Source organism: Amphiura filiformis, chromosome 8, assembly GCF_039555335.1.
Source record: "Amphiura filiformis chromosome 8, Afil_fr2py, whole genome shotgun sequence".
Lineage (NCBI taxonomy): Eukaryota > Metazoa > Echinodermata > Ophiuroidea > Amphilepidida > Amphiuridae > Amphiura > Amphiura filiformis.
In genome coordinates, this window is record NC_092635.1 from 66,665,076 (window position 1) to 66,689,267 (window position 24,192).

At 36.9% G+C, this 24,192-nt stretch overlaps 1 protein-coding gene across 1 annotated transcript; it reads right to left on the minus strand.

Annotated features, from left to right (window-relative positions):
* Nucleotides 1–3,963: 3,963 nt before the first annotated feature.
* Nucleotides 3,964–22,097, minus strand: LOC140159374 (acyl carrier protein-like). The gene is made up of 4 exons (XM_072182827.1): nucleotides 21,914–22,097; nucleotides 10,573–10,704; nucleotides 9,188–9,269; nucleotides 3,964–7,708 (listed from the first exon to the last, which is right to left on the minus strand). Exons 1-4 carry the CDS (start codon nucleotides 22,001–22,003, stop codon nucleotides 7,632–7,634), a joined length of 381 nt encoding a protein of 126 aa, XP_072038928.1. The 5' UTR covers nucleotides 22,004–22,097; the 3' UTR covers nucleotides 3,964–7,631.
* Between the last annotated feature and the right edge of the window lie 2,095 nt (nucleotides 22,098–24,192).

Sequence of the window (24,192 nt, forward strand, 5' to 3'; positions counted from 1 at the left end):
TTGAAGGATGGTGCGCCATTGTCAGATATGTCTCCGACTACTCCATTTGGTATGCTATTCCACACGTAAACTACAGTGTGGATGAAGGTCCTGCCAATAGATTTGGTTCTAGAAACTGGTACTGTGAGAGCGTGGCAAGGCATGGACAAGCTGGAGCGGGTAGCCTTTCTATCTACAGGTGGCTTTGGTAGCAGTGCTTTCAGATCTGGTGGACACAAGCTGATTTGCAGTTTTTTTGCTACAGCCTCTTGACGTCTTTAATGGGACGAACTTCGCTATTCCGAAGATCCGCTATTCCGAAGGTTCGCTATTCACGAGGAGAAGCGATGTTCAGCTCTGTGCTTGCTTCCTCTTCGCTCACGCCTATCATTCGAAGGGCCCTTCTCTGGTCAGAGTCTAGTAATCCTAGAGTGGTGGCCCTGGCACTAATCCAAGACAGTGAGACGTATTCTATCACACTGGAAACTTGAGCCTTGAAAACGGTTGCTCTGCCTCATCAAGTTTATCTGCAACTCTCCTCAGAGCGCCCAGGTTCTGTCCTGCTCTGGATGAGACATTATAAAATAATGTGCTTTGTCCAGGAAAGCTTGCTGTCGACTGTGACTCCTTCTCAGCCAGTTTGGGGGTACCACACAGAAGATCTAGCTTAGTTGGATTCCTCTTTCTTGGTATTGTCATTGGTTCGAAGGTCACCTTCAATCTGTCTGCCCGATTGTTCTCCAGGTCTCTGTTCAGGCTAGCAGTAATAGCTTCAGGGTTGTTTCTAGATGTAATATCATAAAACAAGGTGGAATTGTCTGCGTAGATGAAAAGTTGGTTTTCACATTCATCGCCCTGGTCATCAATGAAGACAGCGAAAAATAGTTGGCCCAATATTGACCCCTCGGGAACTGATACATTGATGGAGGAAGTATTTGATGATCGGCCGGTTGATGGAACGATCTGTCAGGTAGCTCTTAATCCAGGTGAGCATGATCATGATGATATTAGGTGCTAACATTTGTGTGTCTTTATGTATATTTTTAACTTAATTCCATTTGTAAAATGATGAATATCTGTCAACATTGTTTCCTGTTGTATATGATCACCCCGTTTATATAGCAATATTTTGAACTAATAATAGAAGTGCGATTATTCCTCTTAGATGAGTTGGTTCATTAAATCATTTAATATCATTTCATAATAGCTCCAAGCAGATCACAACTTGTAATTGATGGTGCACATTCTGCGACGCCAGTATTTTATATATTCGTACTTCTTTAATGGTATGTTTATCGAACAGATAAATTACTAGTTGTGTGAAAGTAGTATTTCTAGTATTTCAGCGTATATGCTACTTACTACCCCCCCACCGGCGCCCCAGGCTCCGGAGCAATATTATCTGAAATCTATTGTTTCAGATAGGTATCAGATAATCTATTGTTTAGCGTGCAGGTTTCAGATAATATGGCTATAGCTCGTAAATATTCTGCGCCAATAAAGAATCCTTACACTTGGAAAAATAAGCACAATTTCCGAAGTGAACAATATTGGGGTAAATTTGTTTTTTTAATAGATCTAATCCTGCACATTATGACACCACATTGAATCCAATGTGACTTCAAGAAGCAAAGTTACAAGCATTTGATTCGTCGAAGGTCCAGTTTTAAAAGTGACAAACTGGCATATTCAAAACTCCACCGACTAGACATCTGGTTTGAGAATGGTGAATGGCTAATTTATGCGTTTGGCTTTAATTTAAAACAAAAGGAACGAAAGAAAACTGAAACAAAAGAACTAACAAATAAAGTGAAAGTTATAAAAAGTACAGAGAAGCAAAAACCGAAATAAAAACTGCTTTAAATAACGCTTCAATAAAGAAACTGTGTTGTCTCTTTGTTTCGCTTGTTGGAATCTTTTTGCGCCTTGTATAGGCCAGTTTGTCACTTTTAAAACTGGACCTTCGTTTATTCAATTGCTTGTAGCTTAAATTTACTTCTTGAGGTCACATTCATTGATTCAATGTGGTGTCATAATAATGCAGGATCTATTAAAAAAACAAATTTACCCCAACATTGTTCAGTTTTGAAATTGTGTTTATTTTTCCATGTGTAATGATATTTTATTGGCGCAGTATATAACGCACGGGAGAAGAATACATAAGGGTGAATAGAAATGGGCATAAGAAGTTTATATGAATATAAAAATATAATAAAAGAACCAACATTCGTATTATTTATACGAGTGATTAGGAATCAATTTATATGCACATTGTACCTAAGCAGAAGTTGAAGAGGGTGATGAAGAAGAATCAGGTTATAGGCCTAACTCAGTAAAAGATACATGTATTACTTTTGTTTAGTACCGTTTGTATTTTCCATGAAAAATTGAAATCTCGTTTTCTATCCAAAATAAAAGCAATTACTGTTGCTTTGTAATATAAATGACCACTGTTTCTATAACTGTTTGAACAGGCGGATTTCGATCAAGTAGAAATGCTTGGTATGAAAACGTTTCAAAAACCATTGTGTGCGCAGGGTTTTAGCAGCTTTATGAATTTGTTTCACAAAACTTTCACTTTGAAACAGTGACTGAGACAGAAACCATAAATCAAAACAGCGAAACAGCTTACTCCTTTTACCCATTTCTTACACTGCTATTACCCAGCAAACACAATAACGTTTTTAAAACGTTTTAAATAAGTTATATTTTGGGTTTTGGTTTAGGTAAAAACGTTTTGATAACATTAAAATGTCGGGTTATATAAAGGTCATGAAATCGTTTTAAAACGTTTTGTATGAAAACACACTACAACAATATTTTTAAAATGTTTTCGAAATGTCATTATAAACTATTTTTGCAAACTTTTTTGGCCAAATATTTTGTCAACACTTAAATAACATTATGTTAAAATATTTGCACCCAGCAAACACAGAAATGTTCTTAAAATGTTTTTTTCAAAAGGCTTTAATAACATTTAAATGTCGGGTTATATAAACGTCGTGAAAACATTTTTAAAACGTTATTGTAAATATTTTGGGCAAACATTTTTTGCAAAATATTTTTTCAACCCCAACATAACATTCTGTTTAGAATGATTTGTACCAAGTTTTCAAAAATGTTCTTGGAATGTTATTAAAACGTTTTTATACCCTTTATATAACCCGACATTTAAATGTTTTCTGTAAAACATTTGTGTTTGCTGTGCAGTAAATTACCAACAAATGTTATTTAATGTTATGAAAACGTTTTATACCATTAATGTACCCTTTAAACGTTTTCTGACAACCTTTTATAACCTTTTGCGAATGATGTCAAAAACGTTTTGTGTTTGCTGGGCGAGGATCATTCAAAAAGTTCTACCTCCATCATCACATCTCTGTTATCTTACATGCCAGGATATTGATATTGACTTTTTTAGTCAGTGATAGTTTTTACCATCATAGTGCTGCGCCGTAGTGCGCCTGCGCCAAGCCGTGCGCTGACTCTTAGACTGGCCGATTTAGTTATGGGGTGGACACCAAAATGTTAAGTATGTCACGGCAAAACATGGTGTTATGTTGATGAAAAAATGTATTCCCTATCTTAAATAGTATTTTTGAGCAACAGAATTTATGTATGAGTGATATAAAACAAATATTAACTGTCTTAAATTCGTGTAATGGTCGAATCACGAGGTGAAAGATGTATTGTTCCATTCCACTCGCCGTTCCGGGTCGTGGAATGGAACAATCCATCTTTCACCTCGTGATTATATTTCGACCATCACCCTCATAGACAGTTTAAAATATTTGTATAATATTACCCTCAAGTGGTAGTTTTTGTTCTACAGATAATATTAAAATGTTATATTACTGCCTTTATCTTTACCAATTGAAGATGGTCACATCTTCCTCCGGTCAACATCCTACCGATGGCAATATGCGAGAGGCATCAGGTATCACAAGGTTTGGTAGATAAAATTAAGAAATTACACAAAAGATGAACTGTTTCCTTGTGTAAAAGTTTTATTTAGAATTATGTATTATACACCATGAGTAAATTCAAAACATATACAAGTTAGTGTATTTATAATATTTAGTCAAAATACTATTTTTGTTCAAATTTCATTTAAGAAAAACATTATATTTGGGTGATTCTCTGAAAAGGGGAACTTTTAAGTCCCGTGACTTTCGGCGCTCATAAAAGTTTTAAAAGCGGATTTGTTTTTTCTTTTTTGGCTTAGTCATGGACTTTTGTATGTATAAAAAAGTTAAGATATTTCCAAGTGGGGAAAAATTAATTTCTTGGAGTCAAAAAATTCTTCAATATCTGACGACCCCCCTGAAAACCCCATGTCCCGATGTCACGCATCGAATTTTAGTGATTTTGTAGTATTTTTGCGAGCAAGTGTGGGAAGTGAAAATTACCACTGACTGGGGTAAATATCATGTCTAAGAAGGTTTAAATGCTTAAAACCACTTCTAAAGTCAATTTTATGGAATAATTCAAAAATTTGTGTCAAAAATTTGCTGTCCCTTGGTTTTGCATCATTGCCGTCACATTGGCATCAAAACGGTTGGAGGTGAAGACCAAATATCAGAGGTCAATAATTTGACCCTGTACGCTGCCTTTTACAGACGACGAAAAACATCAACACGGAATAGGTGCACATTGGCACTCTTTTCCTGCCAATGTTGAGGGTATCTTCAAGTATACACGCGCGTACCTTTATTCAACATCATCTCCAAACGTTTCCGATCAATTTGATATCAGTCTTATTGTTGAATTTTTCCGGAAAATAATGATGGTTGAATATGTCCACAGCCCTGCTATTAATCGTAAGCAATGTCTGAACCATCATCTCCGCTACATCAGTTGACGTCACAATTTGCCGTGGCGGAGATGATTCTCTATAGGAATTCGTGTAGAAATATCATCTCCGTCACATCGCCATCATCTCCATCACATCACCGGATCTTGAGATACAGCGAAGTCCAGTTTAGTTTATCAGAAACTGCTTACCAATTCTAAACCTTCTCATCTGTATGAATTTTATTTTCAAGTAGTGTGAAAACATTACTGAAGTCAAATGTCTGTGACGGAGATGATTCTCTACAGGAATTTGTGTGGAAATATCATCTCCGTCACATCACTATCATCTCCATCACAGCATTGTCATCTCCATCACAATTGTTGTTGACCTTTATTTGACCTTTGACCCAGACAACATGGAATTTACTATTTGGAAATTTAATTGATATTGTATGTGTTTACTATGTCAATAGAAATTTATTTAGTTATTTCAAGCAAAATTATGAATATACTTAAGTTTGTATAGAAAAAATACTAACAGACATGACATTTTCCGTACAGCCTGCCTCTCATTGTCCCAACTAAATGACGAAAGTACAAAATCATATTTTTTTAAATGAAAAAAGCAAACATGAATCAAGCAACTTACAAGTTATCCATAAAACTCATAATTAAGAGTTTTAACAATTTTTTGTCCTTTTTTCCTTTTTGGCCTAAATGTGACGGAGATGATGCTCACCTGGCACAACCTGCAGATTACGCCCTCTATAATATAGAGGGCGCCCTAAAGATTGCGCCAAATATTGTTTTCATGCACTAGAGACTTACATCCTTACAGATATGTAAAGGAAACATTTTTATAATCATTTTCAAATTCATATTTGCCTATCTTCCAATAGTACACCTTTTCAGAGAAATACCCATTTATGTAACGCACCCAGTTACCCTTCCATCGCTGATCTTTTTCGAAAAATGGAATATACTTTAAGGGATCTGGAATGAGCGTTTTGAGCGTTTCGACAGTATTTTTGTGGGACATGAGAGCACATCAGACATATCGAATTGCATTCTGAATACGAAGAATGTCTTTCTGATATCAAATAATTTTCATTTTTGAAATTCACGATATAATACAAATTTTATGACAAATTATTAAAATTTGATATTTTTCACATTTTTGATATAAAGCAGTCCCCGAAGTAAATTTTATAAATCTAATGACATATTCTTAAAGTGTATGTACCTGGAAGGAAAAGCCGACGATCAATTGAATACCTGAGTGGAAGAAGGGCCGAACTCCAATTTTTTACAAAAATTAGTTAGACCCAGCATTTTAATTGCCAGCAGACTGTTGTGAAAGATGAGCCAAAATCCACTCTATAAATAGTCTTCCACGTACACTTAATCATGGTTTTCATTGAAGAAAGGCCCAACTCCATGGACATTGGATTAAAGAGTAATTTTGTTCATCCATGAAATCTGCTTTTCACTACAATAACTTTCTTCCTAACATATTTACATGCTTCTACTTGTGCAATTAATGGATAATTACCAAATTTCTGTAGCTATTTATAACACATTTGCTTACGGAACTGGCACTTTCAGTATATTAGTGGAAGAAGGGCCCAACTCCAGCTCGTATTAAGACCTGTACCGTTGCTATGGAAACATCATAGGCCTATATAATTTTGAATGTTTGTAATATTGTATATTCATGTATTAAAGGTCCCCTGAAGATGAAAACATTCTGTCTATAAAACTTTTCCAAATATTAAGTTTTTTCTTAATATCTCCAAAACAGCTTTGATGGAGTTGGGCCCTTCTTCCACTCAGGTATTCAATTGAAAATTTTGACCTTTTATATTGAAGATAAGGATTTTTTCCCAAAAAGACCTAATTTCTTACCACCTACATACACTTTAAGTATAAATCTTCAGATTGATAAAATTTACTTCGAGTACTGTTAAGGGGGTACTACACCCCTCGATAAATTTGTGTCTATTTTTGCATTTTTCTCAAAAACTAATAACACAGTGGTAACAAAAGTTATGTATATTATAGGGGCAAGGAATCCAATTACTACTCTGGAAATTCAGTGACCCAAGTCAAGTGGTTTGTTATTTATGATAAGAAATAAGGTACCGCTAGGATGTACCGCGTTTCCTATCATATATACTGAACCGATTGTCTTGAGTCACTGACATTTCAGTGTAGTAATTGGATTCCTTGCCCCAATAATATACATAACTTTTGTTATCAGTGTGTTACTATATTTTGAGAAAAATGCAAAAATAGTCACAAATTTAACACAGGGTTGTAGTACCCCCTTAAATATTAAAAAAATCAATTTTTAATCATTTGCCATAAAATGTGTATTACAATGCGAATTTCAAAAAATCAAAATCATTTGATATCAGAAGGACATTCTCCGTATTCAGAATGCAATTCGATATGTCTGATGTGCTCTAATGTCCCAGAATAAATACTGCCCAAACGTTCATACCCCAGCCCTTAAGTGAGGACTTAATTGACGCACGCAGTAACAAAAAACAGATAACACTTTCCAATTATAGTTTTAACATAGTAGGCTATAATTGAAGACCGAATTAAAAAAAACCTATAGTTTGCGTCTGCAAAGGTGCGGCGTGCTTGGTTGCTAACCTGCGAACTACGGCAATTTTGGTCTGGTTGACAGGACGTCATACGCAAACTAGTCTTTTTTTAATTCTGTCTCCAATAATATTTACATTCAGGCTATTGGATTAGAGACATATCGATCCGACGCGGTACGCGGTGAGCCATTTTTAACAGTCGACTGTCAGTAGAAGCTACGCGCTACTGGCAACAGTAGTGGTAGCTTAATCTCCATTTATGTAGTCAATGACGTCTTGCACGGTTCTCATTTGTTCGGCTTCCTCATCAGGAATCTCAATACCTGTGGACACATAACAAAATAAACCTAAATAATGGCAGCCACTTGTCACACTTTCACGATAGGCGGTTAGGTACCTAATAAGCATGCGCGTATTTTGGGGGGGCTTTGGGCGCCAGCCCCCCGGGGTAAAAGCCAGGGGCGGCAAAAACGAAGGGGCGGTGGAAGAAGAAGGGGCGACAAAAACAGGGGCGGCAAAAACGAAGGGGCGGCAAAACGAATTAGCAAATAAAAAGGGCGCCAAAAATTGAAAAAACATATAAAATTTTGAAAAAATGTTGCTTTTAGGGCGCTAGCGCCTGAAATCGTTTTTTTTTTTTTTTTTTTTTTTTTTTTTTGCTCTTCACTTTTTCAAACGACCGTGAAAAAATTGGGTCAACCTTTTCGGGATGTTAAGGAAGGGGCGGCAAAATTGTTTCTTCTTCAGCCCCCCGGGGTTGGGGCGGCCACGGTACGCCACTGCTAATAAGCGCTACGAAGTGTGCCTCTTCACACCTAAAGAAATGCTTACTAGCGTTGCGTTAGAGATACTTACTATTATTTCCTCTTAGTTTCTTATTAGACTGAAAATTCTACCAAGTATCGACCGGGTTCGAACCAGCAACCTATGGATCCATAGTCGAGACGCTATACCACTATGCTACGAGTCGTTCTGCTAGAAATGCGTCTATTTATTTATCTATACTTATTGTTTGCGGAATAAAGCGCATACACGCGATATACTCCCGGGGATATACTATTCTAGTATATTACCATTGAATACGTAAGCCTTATATAGTATATTCTACAATCAATAATGACCCCTAACCCTAATCCTAACCCTAGGCTGAATAGGTACCTGATCATCGCTAGCTAGCTGTACAGCGCAAAAACACACTGCGCATATTTCACCGGGGGTATATTTAACACAGATGACCATACGGGTATGCTCCCTCGGAAAGACCAGATACGAATGTGTGACACCTAAATCAGCAAAAACGTAGATTTAGTCAAATTAAAGATGCTTCTTTTTGTCAAACAATAATTGAAGCATCAAAAGCCTATGTAGAAAAATGCAATTTTTTTGGCCGAAAATTTCATAAATGGCTGTATTTTGCAATGAATATGATAAAAAGTAGCATCAAAAACACGCTCACTTGATGCATAACTAATCCGTCTATGTTCCAAACTTTAAAACAAGAGAATTGATCAAGCCGTTTTTGGATTATACTAAAATGTCTTAGGGGGGGGGGGCTTACTTTTTTGGAACCGTTTATTACATGCATTATGTTGGGAGAAAGTACATGTTATGCCGATTCCAACGATACCAAGAAAACTTTTGTCGTACTTGTTTTTCGTTTCCGACACCAAATTCATATAAGACAGCCTATGAAATGAGAATTTGACCACTTTAAGTTCCCCTAAATTAAATATTTTAATTTCGATTCTGAAGCTATCACTGATTATTGCTTGCCTTAAGATATCAGTGTAATAAAAACGTACCAAACTCTTCTTCAAATGCCATCTCAAGTTCCACTGTATCAAGAGAGTCTGCTCCTAGGTCATCGACAAAATTAGCATCGTTCTGCATAAAAAGAAAAACACACAAAAAAAGCAACTGCGGTTGATTTTTATTATTCGGCTACATGCACTCAGAACGCTGGTCATTAGCTGGCTAATGTTATTATAATAGGATACAACTTTCGGTTATGGGACACAACTTGAGTTAAATCAGACACTTACATGGTGAGTTGTAATTAGGTTTAACAGTTTAATTCGCCAAAATATTAAAACCTGTTTTTCTCTGAATGGCATTTCTTGAGTTAAAGGTGGGTATTACCTGATTGACAGCCTCATCACCAACTTTACCCTATCAAAATACAGATTTTGGTATTAGGTAAAAGCTCATAATTTTGAAACAATTTTGAAATTAGGCGTTCCAAATCGGTATAGTTCCGAAGAAATCGTCAAAAAACTGTCGAATTAGTCTCAACAGCTCTCAACTGTGGTATACCACGTTTTCGACTAATTCAGCAGTTTTTTATGATATCTTCGGAAATACACCAATTTGGAACTCCTAATTTCAGTATGTTAATGAGCAAAATATGATCTTTCATTTGATATCAATTTATTACATGATCATGGTGATTATCATTAATAAAAACACTGTAGACTACCAGTTTTATGATGTATTAGATATCAGTAATTCTGAATTAGTCGCATTTACATGATCTTTTTGCATGGATGCTTGAAAGGGACAACATTTTATGTTATACATAAGTTTTAAAGAATTTGATTTTCCAAATAAACATCTCAAAAAAAGTAACTAACCCCCCTTAAATAATGACCATTATTCAAAAACGGGTGATTATATTACAAATCTGTAAAATGCGTTGGAAGCAGAATTTATTTCTGCACATTTTGACACCTTGTTTGAGGCAATTGACTAAATATTGACGTCACAGCGTACATTTAAATCAATGTAACCCAAAATTTAGCAGTAAATCGTATTGATTGATTTTGTATTCAGTGTAATGGAAGGAAATCTGTGTAATGATATCTGAGTGTTTTTGTATTGTAAAAATGTGCATGTAAGTGCAACTTTCAAATCTGGACCTCACTGCATTAAATTAACCGGTGTTTTATTGTTTTCTGGGCTATCGTATCAAATGAGGTGTCAAAATGCGCAGAAATAAATTCTACTTCCAACGCATTTTACGGATTTGTAATACAATAAGCCCCTCTGTGAATAATGGCCATTATTTAAGGGGGGTTAGTTACTTTTTTGAGATGTTTATATCAGGTCACCTTCCTTTAAGGCTTAAGGGCTTTCTGATTCTCAACCCTCGAAATGTACTATTTCAATTTGTCATAATTATTTTTCCTACCGTAACCTCGTCTTCTTCTACACCCAACTGCTCCATTATTACGGCCTTGACTGTTTCTTCAACAGTACTTCTTCGCAATGGCTGTAACAATAATTCTTTCAATATAAGGAGTTCCAGAAGCCTCTCTCTTTTCTGCAAACAAAAATAATGTACAACGGAATGAACTTCCAAGAATATTTTGTGGGTATGTATAGTTGGTGCGACTGGGAGCAGAGTGCCACGGACAACTTTTACCGGGCTGGACATCTCCATCTGGTGACATCCCGCTATCTCTAAGGACCGCTATCTTTAAGGTTCGCTATCTCTAAGGTTCGCTATCACTAACGTGTAAAGTCTATGGAGATCAGAATCCCGCTATCTCTAATAGAGAAAAGGGTTCGCTATACCTAAAAAAAGGTCCGCTACTTCTAAGGTTCGATATCACTAATTTAGAATAAGGTTCGCTAGTTCTAAGGTTCGATATCACTAATTTAGAATAAGGTTCGCTAGTTCTAAGGTTCGATATCACTAATTTTAAATAAGGTTCGCTATCACTAATTTAAAATAAGGTTCGCTATCACTAAACTTTGACATTACCACACCAATTTTAGCCAGAAAAGTTTTGGGCCAGAGCACCTAAAATCGTGTACTAGAGACACTTTTATGGGCAAGTCCACCCCAAGGATTCTGAGTGTGACGTTAATTTGACGTTATGACATATTTTTGCCCAGAAATCCAAGATGACCCACATTCGGTAGACCGAAAACGTAACTTTTGAATGACAGCAGAAGCATAAGGGTGTCCTTTCCGCCTTATGTGGGCTTTAAGTCCCTTATCTTTTGAGTAAACTAAGTTCATATGGAGTCAGAGGAAATATACTGAATTGGATCCAAGGCTTTCTCAGTGGGAGATCACAGTATGTAGCTGTAAGGAAAGGCAAGTCAGCAGAAGCAGAAGTTACAAGTGGAGTTCCGCAAGGATCCGTGCTAGGGCCACTCCTTTTCATAGTATACATAAATGACCTTCCTGAAGTTATTGAATCAGAGGCGCAGATGTTTGCGGATGATACCAAGGTATTTAGTAGTGTGAACTCAAATGATGATGTACAAGCGATGCAGAAAGACATAGACAACCTCCTTGAATGGTCTAGAACATGGCTCCTGAAATTTAACACAGCAAAGTGTAAGGTGATGCATATGGGATACAATAACCCAGGTGGAAGCTACAAGATGAATGGGTCAGCACTTGAAGAAATTGAGAGTGAAAAGGATTTGGGAGTGTACATCACGAATGACTGCAAGCCCAGCACCCAATGTTCAAAAGCAGCTCAGAAAGCCATGAATTCTCTCCGAGTGATTAAAAGGACATTCAAGCACTTTGACCAAGATGCCTTCCAGATTCTTTATAGATCATACATACGGCCTCATCTTGAATATTGTGTTCCAGTATGGAATCCAGGATTGAAAAAAGATATTACTACTCTCGAAAAAGTGCAAAGAAGAGCCACCAAATTAGTTCCAGAACTGAAAGATCTTCAATATGAAGAGAGATTAGAGGCACTGGGTCTATTTACACTGGAGACGAGAAGATTGCGCGGTGACCTGATAGAGGTGTACAAAATCATGAATGGGCTAGAGAAGGTAAATGCAGACAAGTTTTTTCAATTGGTGGATGAAAGCAGCAGCACAAGAGGACACAACAAGAAGATCTTTAAACCCAGACTGCATAAAGGTCTTCGCTGCAGAAAGGATTTCTTCACGCAAAGAGTCATTGAAGAATGGAATAACCTGCCTCAGCAAGTTATTAACGCACTGACAGTTACCTCATTCAAACATGAACTCCAGAACTATTGGCAAGATATGGGGATATAAAGGCGAGTGCCTAAACACTACCCATCAATTCCGTAAGTCCGTAAGTCCGTAAGATCTGGGGTTTAAACTGCCTTATCTTGGGTTTACATCCCTTATCTAGCGATAAGGCACCTTATCTGTGGTTTAGACGGCCTTATCCGGGGTAACGTTCCTTACCTGTGGCTCATGAGATGCTTAACCTTAGCATATCGCAGTCTAAACCCAGATAAGGCATCTAAACCCCAGATAATGCGCCGCGCCGTAACACCAGATAAGGGACGTAGACCCCGGATAAAGCAGTCCAAACCCCAAATAAGGCGCCTTAACCCTAAATTAGGAACATATATCCAGATAAGGCATCTTAATCCCCACATAAGGTGCCTTAATTCTAGATAAGGGTCGTAAACCCCAGATAAGGCTCGTAAACCTCAGATAAGGCATCTAAACTCAAGATAAGGCGCCTTAACCCCATATAAGAGACGTAAACTCAGATATGGCAGTGTAAACCCCAGATAAGGCCCCGTAACCCCAGATAAGGGACGTAGATCTCAGATAAAGCAGCCCAACCCCAAATAAGGCGCCTTAACCCTAAATAAGGAACATAAACCTACGATAAGAGAAGTAACCCCCAGATAAGGCATCCTAAACCCCAGATAAGCCGCCTCCTTAGCCCCAGATAAGGAACGTAAACCCCAGATAAGGCATCTAAACCACAGATAAGGCACCTTAACTTCAGATGAGGGACGTAAACCTGGGATAACACAGTCTAAACCCCAGATAAGGCATCTAAACCCCATAGAAGGCGCCTTAACCCCAGCTAAGAGACGTAAGTCCAGATAAGGCAGTCTAACCCCCAGATAAGGCGCCTCCTTAGCCCCAGATAAGGAACGTAAACCCCAGATAAGGCATCTAAACCACAGATAAGGCACCTTAACTTCAGATGAGGGACGTAAACCTGGGATAACACAGTCTAAACCCCAGATAAGGCATCTAAACCCCATAGAAGGCGCCTTAACCCCAGCTAAGAGACGTAAGCCCAGATAAGGCAGTCTAACCCCCAGATAAAGCGCCTTCCGTCAGATAAGGAGCGTAAACCCCAGATAAGGCATCTAAACCCCAGATAAGGTGCCTTGTCCATAGATAAGGGACGTACACTGCAGATAGAGCAATCTAAACCGTACCCCAGATAAGGGACGTAAACCCCAGATAAAGCTGAAATGACATAACTATGTTTCCATTACTATTTTAAAATTAGCCAAAAAAGGGGAGTTAATTCATGACCCTAGGTGCTCCCATTCAAAAATTACATTTACGCTCTACCAAATGGGGGCCATCTTGGATTTCTGGGCAAAAATTATGTTATAACGGCAAATTAATGTCAGATTCGGATTTCTTGGGGTCGACTTACCCGAAAAAGTGTCTTTGTACATGATTTTAGATACTCTGGTTCAAAACTTATTTTTTCAAGCTGGCGCCGGCCACCATCTTGGATTTCTGGATGAAAATGATGCCGTAATGTCATTTTAATGTCAGAATCGGAATCCTTGTGCTCGACATACCCGAAAAAGTGTCTTTGTACATGATTATAGATGCTCTGGTTCAAAACTTATTTTTTCAAAATGGTGGCGGTGGCCATTTTGGATTTCGACCTCTAGCGAAAAATGCCGGGATTTTCACGAGGGACATGGGGGCTACTTTTTTTTCTAAATGGTCCATAGAAGCCGAATCAATCGTCAAACCTTACTAGCCAGAGAATGGTCACGGAATTGAGGTTATTGACCTAACTATACAAGCCTTTTCACTAATCCCAAGTTGCTTGCTTGTCGAATTTTTAATAAATTAAGAAATGCCAGTGCTCACGTCATTTATAAATGATTACCATAATTATTGTCATGTACTTCCCATCAGCAAACTCAAAACATTTTATAGAAAACATCTAAATGTTGGATTTTATAAAGGGTATAAAAGGAGTTAATAACCATCAGATGGCATTCTCGAAAACTTTAACTCGATAGCAAAACATATTAACATAATGTTATTAAGCGTTGACAAAATATTTTGAAAAAAGTTTACAGCAAATATGTTGCAATAATATTTTGAAAATATTTTTAATGCAAATAATTCAAATCAATTTTCACCTGATACCAAAATCTGCATTTTTTATGATTAGGTAATTAAGCGCAGCATGAAGGATGGGTCTTAATGTGGTCACACATTTGAGCAGTTAGCTCAAAAAATGACGAATTCCAAGGGGCACTTTGAAAAATCACGCTTATGAAGTAGCATTATATGGCAGTGGTGAACAACCTTTTTAACTCAACCTTTCTAACTCACCTAGTTAGCGTCATATATATATATATCAAAAAGTATAAAAGCTATGATTTTAGTACTTGCTCTATGTTTCAATTACTTATTCTTTTCAAAATATCTGAATTTTCAACCCGGTACAAGCTTTAATAAGGGGGGACCATACATTTGTATGAGAAAGAAATCTACCATCTATATCCAAACTCACGTGTTATTCCAATGCACATTTTGCTTCACCGGGCCGCCCTGGCTTGGTCGCATTTGGAAGAGGGGTGTCACGAAACAGTAATAGCTACAAATTTAGCACTTTCTGTCAAGCAAGTATGGTTTATTCTCTACATGTCCATCTTTAAATCATTAGCATAGTCCTTATAATAACGGGGGACCGCCTTGATGAGTAAATGACAGCACACCAGTGAAAAATACCCCAAAACTCAGTCAGTGGAGCTCCGGCCGTACATGTCAAAAGCGTCATTATCAATTGGATTAGTCGACCGTAGCGGATAATTCGATCGCTCATTTGATTAATATTATCCCGTGGTAATAAATTTGCATTGGACAATCGATTACTATAATGGTTTAGTACCGCATATCTCGGTTTTATCTTCGCTAAGCGGGTTTATGGCTGTAAAGGTTACGGTGAATTTGCCGTGGACATAACTGCACTATGTCAGTAAGTTTGTTGTCACAGAGTTTGAGCCCGGTACCCCTTACAGATGTCCAGAAATAATAAATAAAAACTTTACACGATTCATGTAAATGTTTACGTACAATTTTGAGGTTCTAATCTAAACGTACATATCATGATATGGCATACGGTAAATGTCAACAAGCTGTGTGACTATTTGTCTGTGTGGGGGTGTACCTTAATTAAAGGCCTATTCAGTGATTTGCTCAGGATAAAAATCATCAACATTCAGATTTTGGCAACTTTCTTTGTGTCATAGCTAACATTGTCTGGTTAAGCTGCAAGCCGTGTATTAAAGACAAAATAAGACAGTTTATGAATCTGTAATTTCTCTATTTGAGTAGAGAAATTAGCAACATTTGAATGTGGCTTCAACTTTGTCAATACTGCTGTTTTCATCTTTTTTTGCCAAATTGTTCATTTCAAAAATACTTTTAAAATGACAATATTAACTAGTGGCAAATGTTTGTCATAGACCACAAACCTAGCTGAAGGGTGTTGGTGTTGTGGAGGTATCTGACCCCTGCAAAATGTTCCAAAAATGTTCCCCTGGTCATAGGTTTGTTGTCACCGAGTTTGAGTCCCGTATTCCTTACAGATGTCCAGAAAATGCAATTTTAAGATTGGACCCCAGATGATCTTTGACCTGATCCTGAAAAATATTCCAAAAATGTTCCCCTGGTCATCAAGTTTGTTGTCACCAAGTATGATCCCCGTACCCAATACCGATGTCCAGAAAATACATTACTAAGATTTGACCTCTGCATGACTTTTGATCTGACCCCCGCAAAATGTTCCCCTGGTCATGAGATTTGTTGTCACAGAGTTTGAGCCCCACACCCCTTACAGATATCCAGACAATGAAATTATAAGATTTGACCCCAGATAACCTTTGACCTGACCCCTGCAAAGTGTTCCAAAATGTTCCCCTGATCATTAAGTTTGTTGTCACCGAGTTTGAGCCACATAACCCTTACAGATGTCCAGGTAATGCAATTGTAAGATTTTTCCACGCAAGCGTGGGGTATAATAGCAGATGCATATATGCAAATGACATCATTGTACTATATAATACAGACTTGACATTTAATATGGAATATTTTTTCGCAAAATTCCAAGACTGGTCTAGAACGGGTCTGCATAAACCGCACGGGCTAAATATTAATTCGGGTGTGTCGGGAGATGGTGTAAAATAATTGTTTGACAGAAAATGTGCTTTCCATTAGTTTACATTATGGCGCTCATAATGTAGTGAATTAGCCTAAAATGGCGGATTTAAGACTACATGCTCTTTTTGGTTGAAATTTGTGGCGGGAAATAATCCCGCCCAAACATTAAAGTAATCTTTTCCTACAACTAAATATCATAGTCAGGAAATTAATGATGCATCTGGTACCCAGCAAACACAAAAACGTTTTGAAAACGTTTTAAATAAGTTATATTTTGGCTTTTGGTTTAGGTAAAAACGTTTTAATAACATTAAAATGTCGGGTTATATAAAGGTCATGATAACGTTTTAAAACGTTTTGTATGAAAAAACATACTACAACAATATTTTTAAATGTTTTCAAAAAATGTTATTGTAAACTATTTTTTCAAACATGTTTGCCAAATATTGTGTCAATACTTAAATAACATTATGTTAAAATATTTGAACCCAGCAAACACAGAAATTTTCTTAAAATGTTTTTTTTTTTTTCAAAACCTTTTAATAACATTTAAATGTCGGGTTATATAAAGGTCATGAAAACGTTTTTAAAATGTTATTGAAAATATTTTGGGCAAACATTTTTGCAAAATATTTTTCAACCCCAAAATAACATTCTGTTTAGAATGTTTTGTATCAAGTTTTCAAGAATGTTTTTGGAATGTTATTAAAACGTTTTTATACCCTTTATATAACCCGACATTTAAACGTTTTCTGTAAAACATTTTTGTTTGCTGAGCAGTAGATTATCAAAAATGTTTTTAAGGTTATGCAAACGTTTTATACTCTTAATATACCCTTTATATAACCCGACATTTAAACTTTTTCTGACAACCTTTTATAACCTTTTGCGAACGATGTCGAAAACGTTTTGTGTTTGCTGGGTAGCTTAGATCATAACTTTCATTATACTTAGTTGCAATTATCCCAGATAAGTCTTGATTTGTTTTTACAGAGTCTTGAATTGTCGATGTTTTTGATCAAAAAACATCACTCGGTGTATTTTGAAACTCGAGGCATTAACTCTTCTCAAATTAGCCCCAAATCATAATTTATTATATGCACGTGTAGCAAACACCAATGGGAATAATTGGACGTTGTTTGCGGAGCCTAAATTTGGTTTGATTTTATTTCACAATAATTCTAAGGTGAGAATTTTGACCTGACATTTCCTTTTTGGATTTCCAATTTAAATTCATTGATATGTGATATTTTGAATAAATGAAGAGTACACTTACCTTTCTGCAACAATTTCCATCATTAAGCATCTGCTGATAACCAACATTTTAGCTGAAAACAGTCCCTTCCTATCATTTTTGAACAAAATGTTGTTCAAAAGTGCGTACACTACGCGTATATACTGGCACAGCGAGGTACCGGTAATGGAGAGAGCTATTTACGGTGGGGTATCTATTGTAAGCTATTAGGGTAGGCCTATAGTATATCTTTTAGTATTTTTTTATTCTTTTTACTAATGCGCTGTGCCGTTTTTCAAACACGGCCCTGAATGAAATTGATGGGCAAGTACCCTTACGGAGATTGAATTTGATTTTTGTAGGGGTAAAATTTCTGAATTTGAGCAACATTATTCTGGTATTATCAAATTTATTGAGGGTTAAGGTGATATTTACTGAACCTAAATACCAATAAGCGTTCATCAGAACAGACATGTACTTGTAATCTACAATTTTTGAAAGTGGGAGGAGCTTTAAAAATATTGCTCTTAAAAGTGGTACGTCCGCACTCAAAAATTTTGAATGACCCCCTGGGGCCAAATGTTATAAACTTACTGTACACAAAGAAACATCGTGAGTTCATTGGACAATCAGGAATCCGAGCTGTTGTTTATGTACCATAAGTGTGTACCAGTTGACTCCAGGGGGCCATTCAAATTGTCTGAGTACCATATTAAGAGTCATATTTTAAGCTCCTCCCATGTTCAAAAAATTGGTACATTGCAAGTGTATTTCAGCTGTGATTAATGCCAATTGCTGACGAGGTTTAGGAAATATCACCTCAAACCCCTATAAACTTGATAATAACAGAACAATGTTGCATAAAGTCCAAAATTGTTTCTCCAAAAAAGCTCAAATTCAGTATCCCTAAATCCGCCATTTTAGGCAAATTCACTACATTATGAGGACCATAATCTAAACTTATGGAATACACGTTTTCTATCAAACTATTATTTTACACTATCTCCCGACACACCCCAATTCCAATTAATATTTAGCCCGTGCGGTTTATGCAGACCACTTCCAGACCAGTCTTGGAATTTTGCGAAAAAAATATTCCATATTAAATGTCAAGTCTGTATGTGGCAGAAGAAGCATTTTGAAGGTATTTGGTTAAATACAGGAAATGCCCCCTTTAAATGACCTTTGACTCCAATTCTGTTTAAACCTACGGTCACTGAATATAGCCAATACATAGGCCTATGTGCAAGTTACGTAATTGTAGGGTGTAACATATGTAGCAGGAGAAGCATTTTGACATTTTTGTTGCCAGAAAGAAAAAAGAAGGTAAAAAGCAGAATCGGATAGCACAATACCTAGATGGGATAGCATAATAATACCTAGCATAAAAATACCTAGTTATGGAAATGTATACATGGGTATTTCTCTGAAAAGGTGTACTATTTGAAGATAGGCAAATATGAATTTGAAAATGATTATAAAAATGTTTCCTTTACATATCTGTAAGGATGTAAGTCTCTAGTGCATGAAAACAATATTTGGCGCAATCTTTAGGGCGCCCTCTATATTATAGAGGGCGTAATCTGCAGGTTGTGCCAGGTGAGCATCATCTCCGTCACATTTAGGCCAAAAAGGAAATAAGGACAAAAAATTGTTAAAACTCTTAATTATGAGTTTTATGGATAACTTGTAAGTTGCTTGATTCATGTTTGCTTTTTTCATTTAAAAAAATATGATTTTGTACTTTCGTCATTTAGTTGGGACAATGAGAGGCAGGCTGTACGGAAAATGTCATGTCTGTTAGTATTTTTTTTATACAAACTTAAGTATATTCATAATTTTGCTTGAAATAACTAAATAAATTTCTATTGACATAGTAAACACATACAATATCAATTACATTTCCAAATAGTAAATTCCATGTTGTCTGGGTCAAAGGTCAAATAAAGGTCAACAACAATTGTGATGGAGATGACAATGCTGTGATGGAGATGATAGTGATGTGACGGAGATGATATTTCTACACAAATTCCTATAGAGAATCATCTCCGTCACAGACATTTGATTTCAGTAATGTTTTCACACTACTTGAAAATTAAATTCATACAGATGAGAAGGTCTAGAATTGGTAAGCATTTTCTGATAAACTAAACTGGACTTCGCTGTATCTCAAGATCCGGTGATGTGATGGAGATGATGGTGATGTGACGGAGATGATATTTCTACACGAATTCCTATAGAGAATCATCTCCGCCACGGCAAATTGTGACGCCAACTGATGTAGCGGAGATGATGGTTCAGACATTGCTTACGATTAATAGCAGGGTTAATCTTACCCACGTGTTACATATCACAACAACAGCTTGTGGGACATATTCAACCATCATTATTTTCCGGAAATTTTCAACAATAAGACTTATATCAAATTGATCAGAAACGTTTGGAGATGATGTTGAATAAAGGTACGCACGTGTATACTTGAAGATACCCTCAAAATTGGCAGGAAAAGAGTGCCAATGTGCACCTATTCCGGGTTGATGTTTTTCGTCGTCTGTAAAAGGCAGCGTACAGGGTCAAATTATTGACCTCTGATATTTGGTCTTCACCTCCAGTCGTTTTGATGCCAATGTGACGGCAATGATGCAAAACCAAGGGACAGCAATTTTTTGACACAAATTTTTGAATTATTCCATAATATTGAATTTAGAAGTGGTTTTAAGCATTTAAACCTTCTTAGACATGATATTTACCCCAGTCAGTGGTAATTTTCACTTCCCACACTTGCTCACAAAAATACTACAAAATCACTAAAATTCGGTGCGTGACATCGGGACATGGGGTTTTCAGGGGGGTCGTCAGATATTGAAGAATTTTTTGACACCAAAAAATTAATTTTTCCCTACTTGGATGTTCTTAACTATTTTTATACATACAAAAGTCCATGACTAAGCCAAAAAAGAAAAAAACAATCCGCTTTTAAAACTTTTATGAGCGCCGAAAGTCGCGGGACTTAAAAGTTACTCTTTTCAGAGAATCACCCACATCAGTTATGGAAATGTAAACATAATTTTACTGTTTATGTTTTTAACACTTTCGCTGGCTTTACTGAATAAACTTTTACAGGCCCATTCAGTGATTTGCTCATCCGGACGATCGTAAAAATCATCAAAATTCAGATTTTGGTACAATTTGTCATTGGCATCGTCTGTTAGTGGTTCGGCGGCCCGGGTTCGGCGGAAAGCCATCATTTAAGACAAAATAAGGCATTTTACATGAATCTGCAATTTATATACTGACAGTATATACATTTACTAGCTACATGTACTTCAATGGGGCTTCAACTTAGTCAATACTGCTGTTTTCTTCGTTTTGGGTTTTTTTTTGCCAAATTTTGCATTTCTAAGATACCACGATTTGAATGGCGTTTCCTTCACTTTTAAGCAGTTTATAAACAATTTTAATTTGTTTACATTTTCTCTGCAAGGGATCACTGAATGGGCCTTTAATTCTATTCATACACGGCTCGTGGATCATAACAATTTATGAACCCAGTTTCCATGGCAACCTTTAAAAAAAATCCAATTAACACATATAAATCATTCCGTGTTAACAATGAACATGTCATTTGAGACAAATGATAGCTTGCAGTGATTGTTATGGGCCCCATTCATAGTCAGTTTAGTTTTGGCTATAGTACATTTTTAACATTGAAATAAAATTCAGAATTTCGATGGAGTCGCAACTCGTAGGCTTAGAGTTATGCTTTTACCACATTTGCCAGTTGCACTTGAGTAGGCCTAGGTAGTTTTCATATCCAAGTCTCGCTCGCTGGCCGCGCACAAAATTCGTCGGTGGGCCGCATGTGGCCTGCGGCCCGGGCCGTAGTTTGCGCACGTGCACCCATATGGTCAATTACGTCAAAAGCTTTGGATATGTCTAGGCCTATAGATAGGCTACGCGCTATATTAGTGTAATTATTTTCTAATGCATATATATTATTGGGGGGGGGGTGTCGATAAGGTTGTATAATATACTATATACCATCTAGTGGAATAATTGGCTCTGAATCCAAAATTATATTACCTTTAAAATTTAAAACTATCAAAAATCGTACCTCTTTTCTGGCTTTGGGTTGCCACGGATACGATGCAACAAGCGTAGCACAAACTATCATGAATATCAACATCAATGCCGCCTTCTTCATGATGACACCTTGTTAGCGAATTTAGGATATGATTTTGCACAAGATATAGTAGGCCTACCAATATCATGTCAGATGTGTTCTCTGCCGTTAGTAATGTGAGTTCAACAAAAAGTGTAGGGCCGCAGATCATAACTCAACTGGAAAATTGCGTGGGTAGAAATATAGGATTTTTTGGCAAATGTTGTTTTTAGCCGTGGCGGATCCAGGAATTTTGGAAACGGGGGGGGGTATAGCACATTCGAAAGTTTTTTCGGCAACTTGAATAGCTGCGAAACGGCCATCACGGGTTTTTATTTGGGGGGTCAGAGGAGGTGACCAAAAACTGTAGGCCTACGGGTGTCCTAAACAGAGGCCAAAACGGAGACCTATTTATCCATACGCAGGGGGGGCTGTCTGAGGCGGATGTGCCCCAGAATATTTTTGGGAATAAATGAAATTAATGGCCCAATTTAAAGCCATATTATAACATTGGGCAAAAAATGTTTGCAAAAAATATTTTACAATTTAACATTTTGAAATTTTTTTAATATATATATATTTATAACACGACATTTAATGTTATTAAAACATTTTCATCTGAACTCAAACCCAGAGTATAACATGATTCAAACATTTTTAAAACATTTGTGTGTTTGCTGGGCTTCTTTATCCATACAGAGGGGGTCTCAGGGGAATGTGCCCGCTGAGTATTTGAAAAAAGTATTAAGGCCCAATTGAAGCCATTTCGTGGACCATTTTCATACTATTGTTGTTATTATTGCCTAAAATGAAAAAATTTCGGATGTCCAAAATTGGCACTTCTTGTTCCATACGCAGAGTGTGTCTGTCTCTTGGGGATGCGCTCCCCTAATTATTTGGAGAATGATTTAAAATAAAGGCCCAATAATATTGAAGCTATTTCGTTGACCATTTTAAAACTGTTATTACGCGATGTGTAATAAGATCATTTTTACAAAGGGGTTTCACGGGCATTGTCGTCGCTAGACCAATATGACATTAACTGTAACATTAACGATAGGTCTATTACGAAACAACAGCACACTTTCGTAACACATTAATCATTTATATGATTCTTGCACTGAATTTGCCGACAATCAAATAGCTTTGACTAGGCCTACATTAGCCGACAATGTTCCAAACTTTAAAACAAGAGAGAATTGATCAAGCCGTTTTTGGATTATACCAAAATGTCTTAATACCAGACATAAAGAATCACCAAGGTAGACTTTCCTGTCCCTGGAGTACCAAACATAAAGAATCACCAATATAGACGTTCCTATCCCTGGATAACCAAACATAAAAAATCACCAAGGTAGACTTTCCTGTCCCTGGATTACCAAACATAAAAAATCACCAAGGTAGACTGTCCTGTCCCTGGATTACCAGACATAACGAATCACCAAGGTAGACTTTCCTGTCCCTGGATTACTAAACATACAGAATCACCAAGGTAGACTTTCCTGTCCCTGGGGTACCAAACATAAAGAATCACCAATGTAGACTTTCCTATCCCTGGATAACCAAACATAAAAAATCACCAAGGTAGACTTTCCTGTCTCTGGATTACCAAACATAAAGAATCACCAAGGTAGAACTTCCTGTCCCTGGATTACCAAACATAAATAATCACCAAGGTAGACTTGCCTGTCTCTGGATTACCAGACATAAAGAATCACCAAGTTAGACTTTCCTGTCCATGGATTACCAAACATAAAGAATCACCAAGGTAGACTTTCCTGTCCCTGGATTACCAGACATAAAGAATCACCAAGTTAGACTTTCCTGTCCATGGATTACCAAACATAAAGAATCACCAAGGTAGACTTTATATGATTCTTGCACTGAATTTGCCGACAATCAAATAGCTTTGACTAGGCCTACATTAGCCGACAATGTTCCAAACTTTAAAACAAGAGAGAATTGATCAAGCCGTTTTTGGATTATACCAAAATGTCTTAATACCAGACATAAAGAATCACCAAGGTAGACTTTCCTGTCCCTGGAGTACCAAACATAAAGAATCACCAATATAGACTTTCCTATCCCTGGAAAACCAAACATAAAAAATCACCAAGGTAGACTTTCCTGTCCCTGGATTACCAAACATAAAAAATCACAAAGGTAGACTGTCCTGTCCCTGGAGTACCAAACATAAAGAATCACCAATGTAGACTTTCCTATCCCTGGAT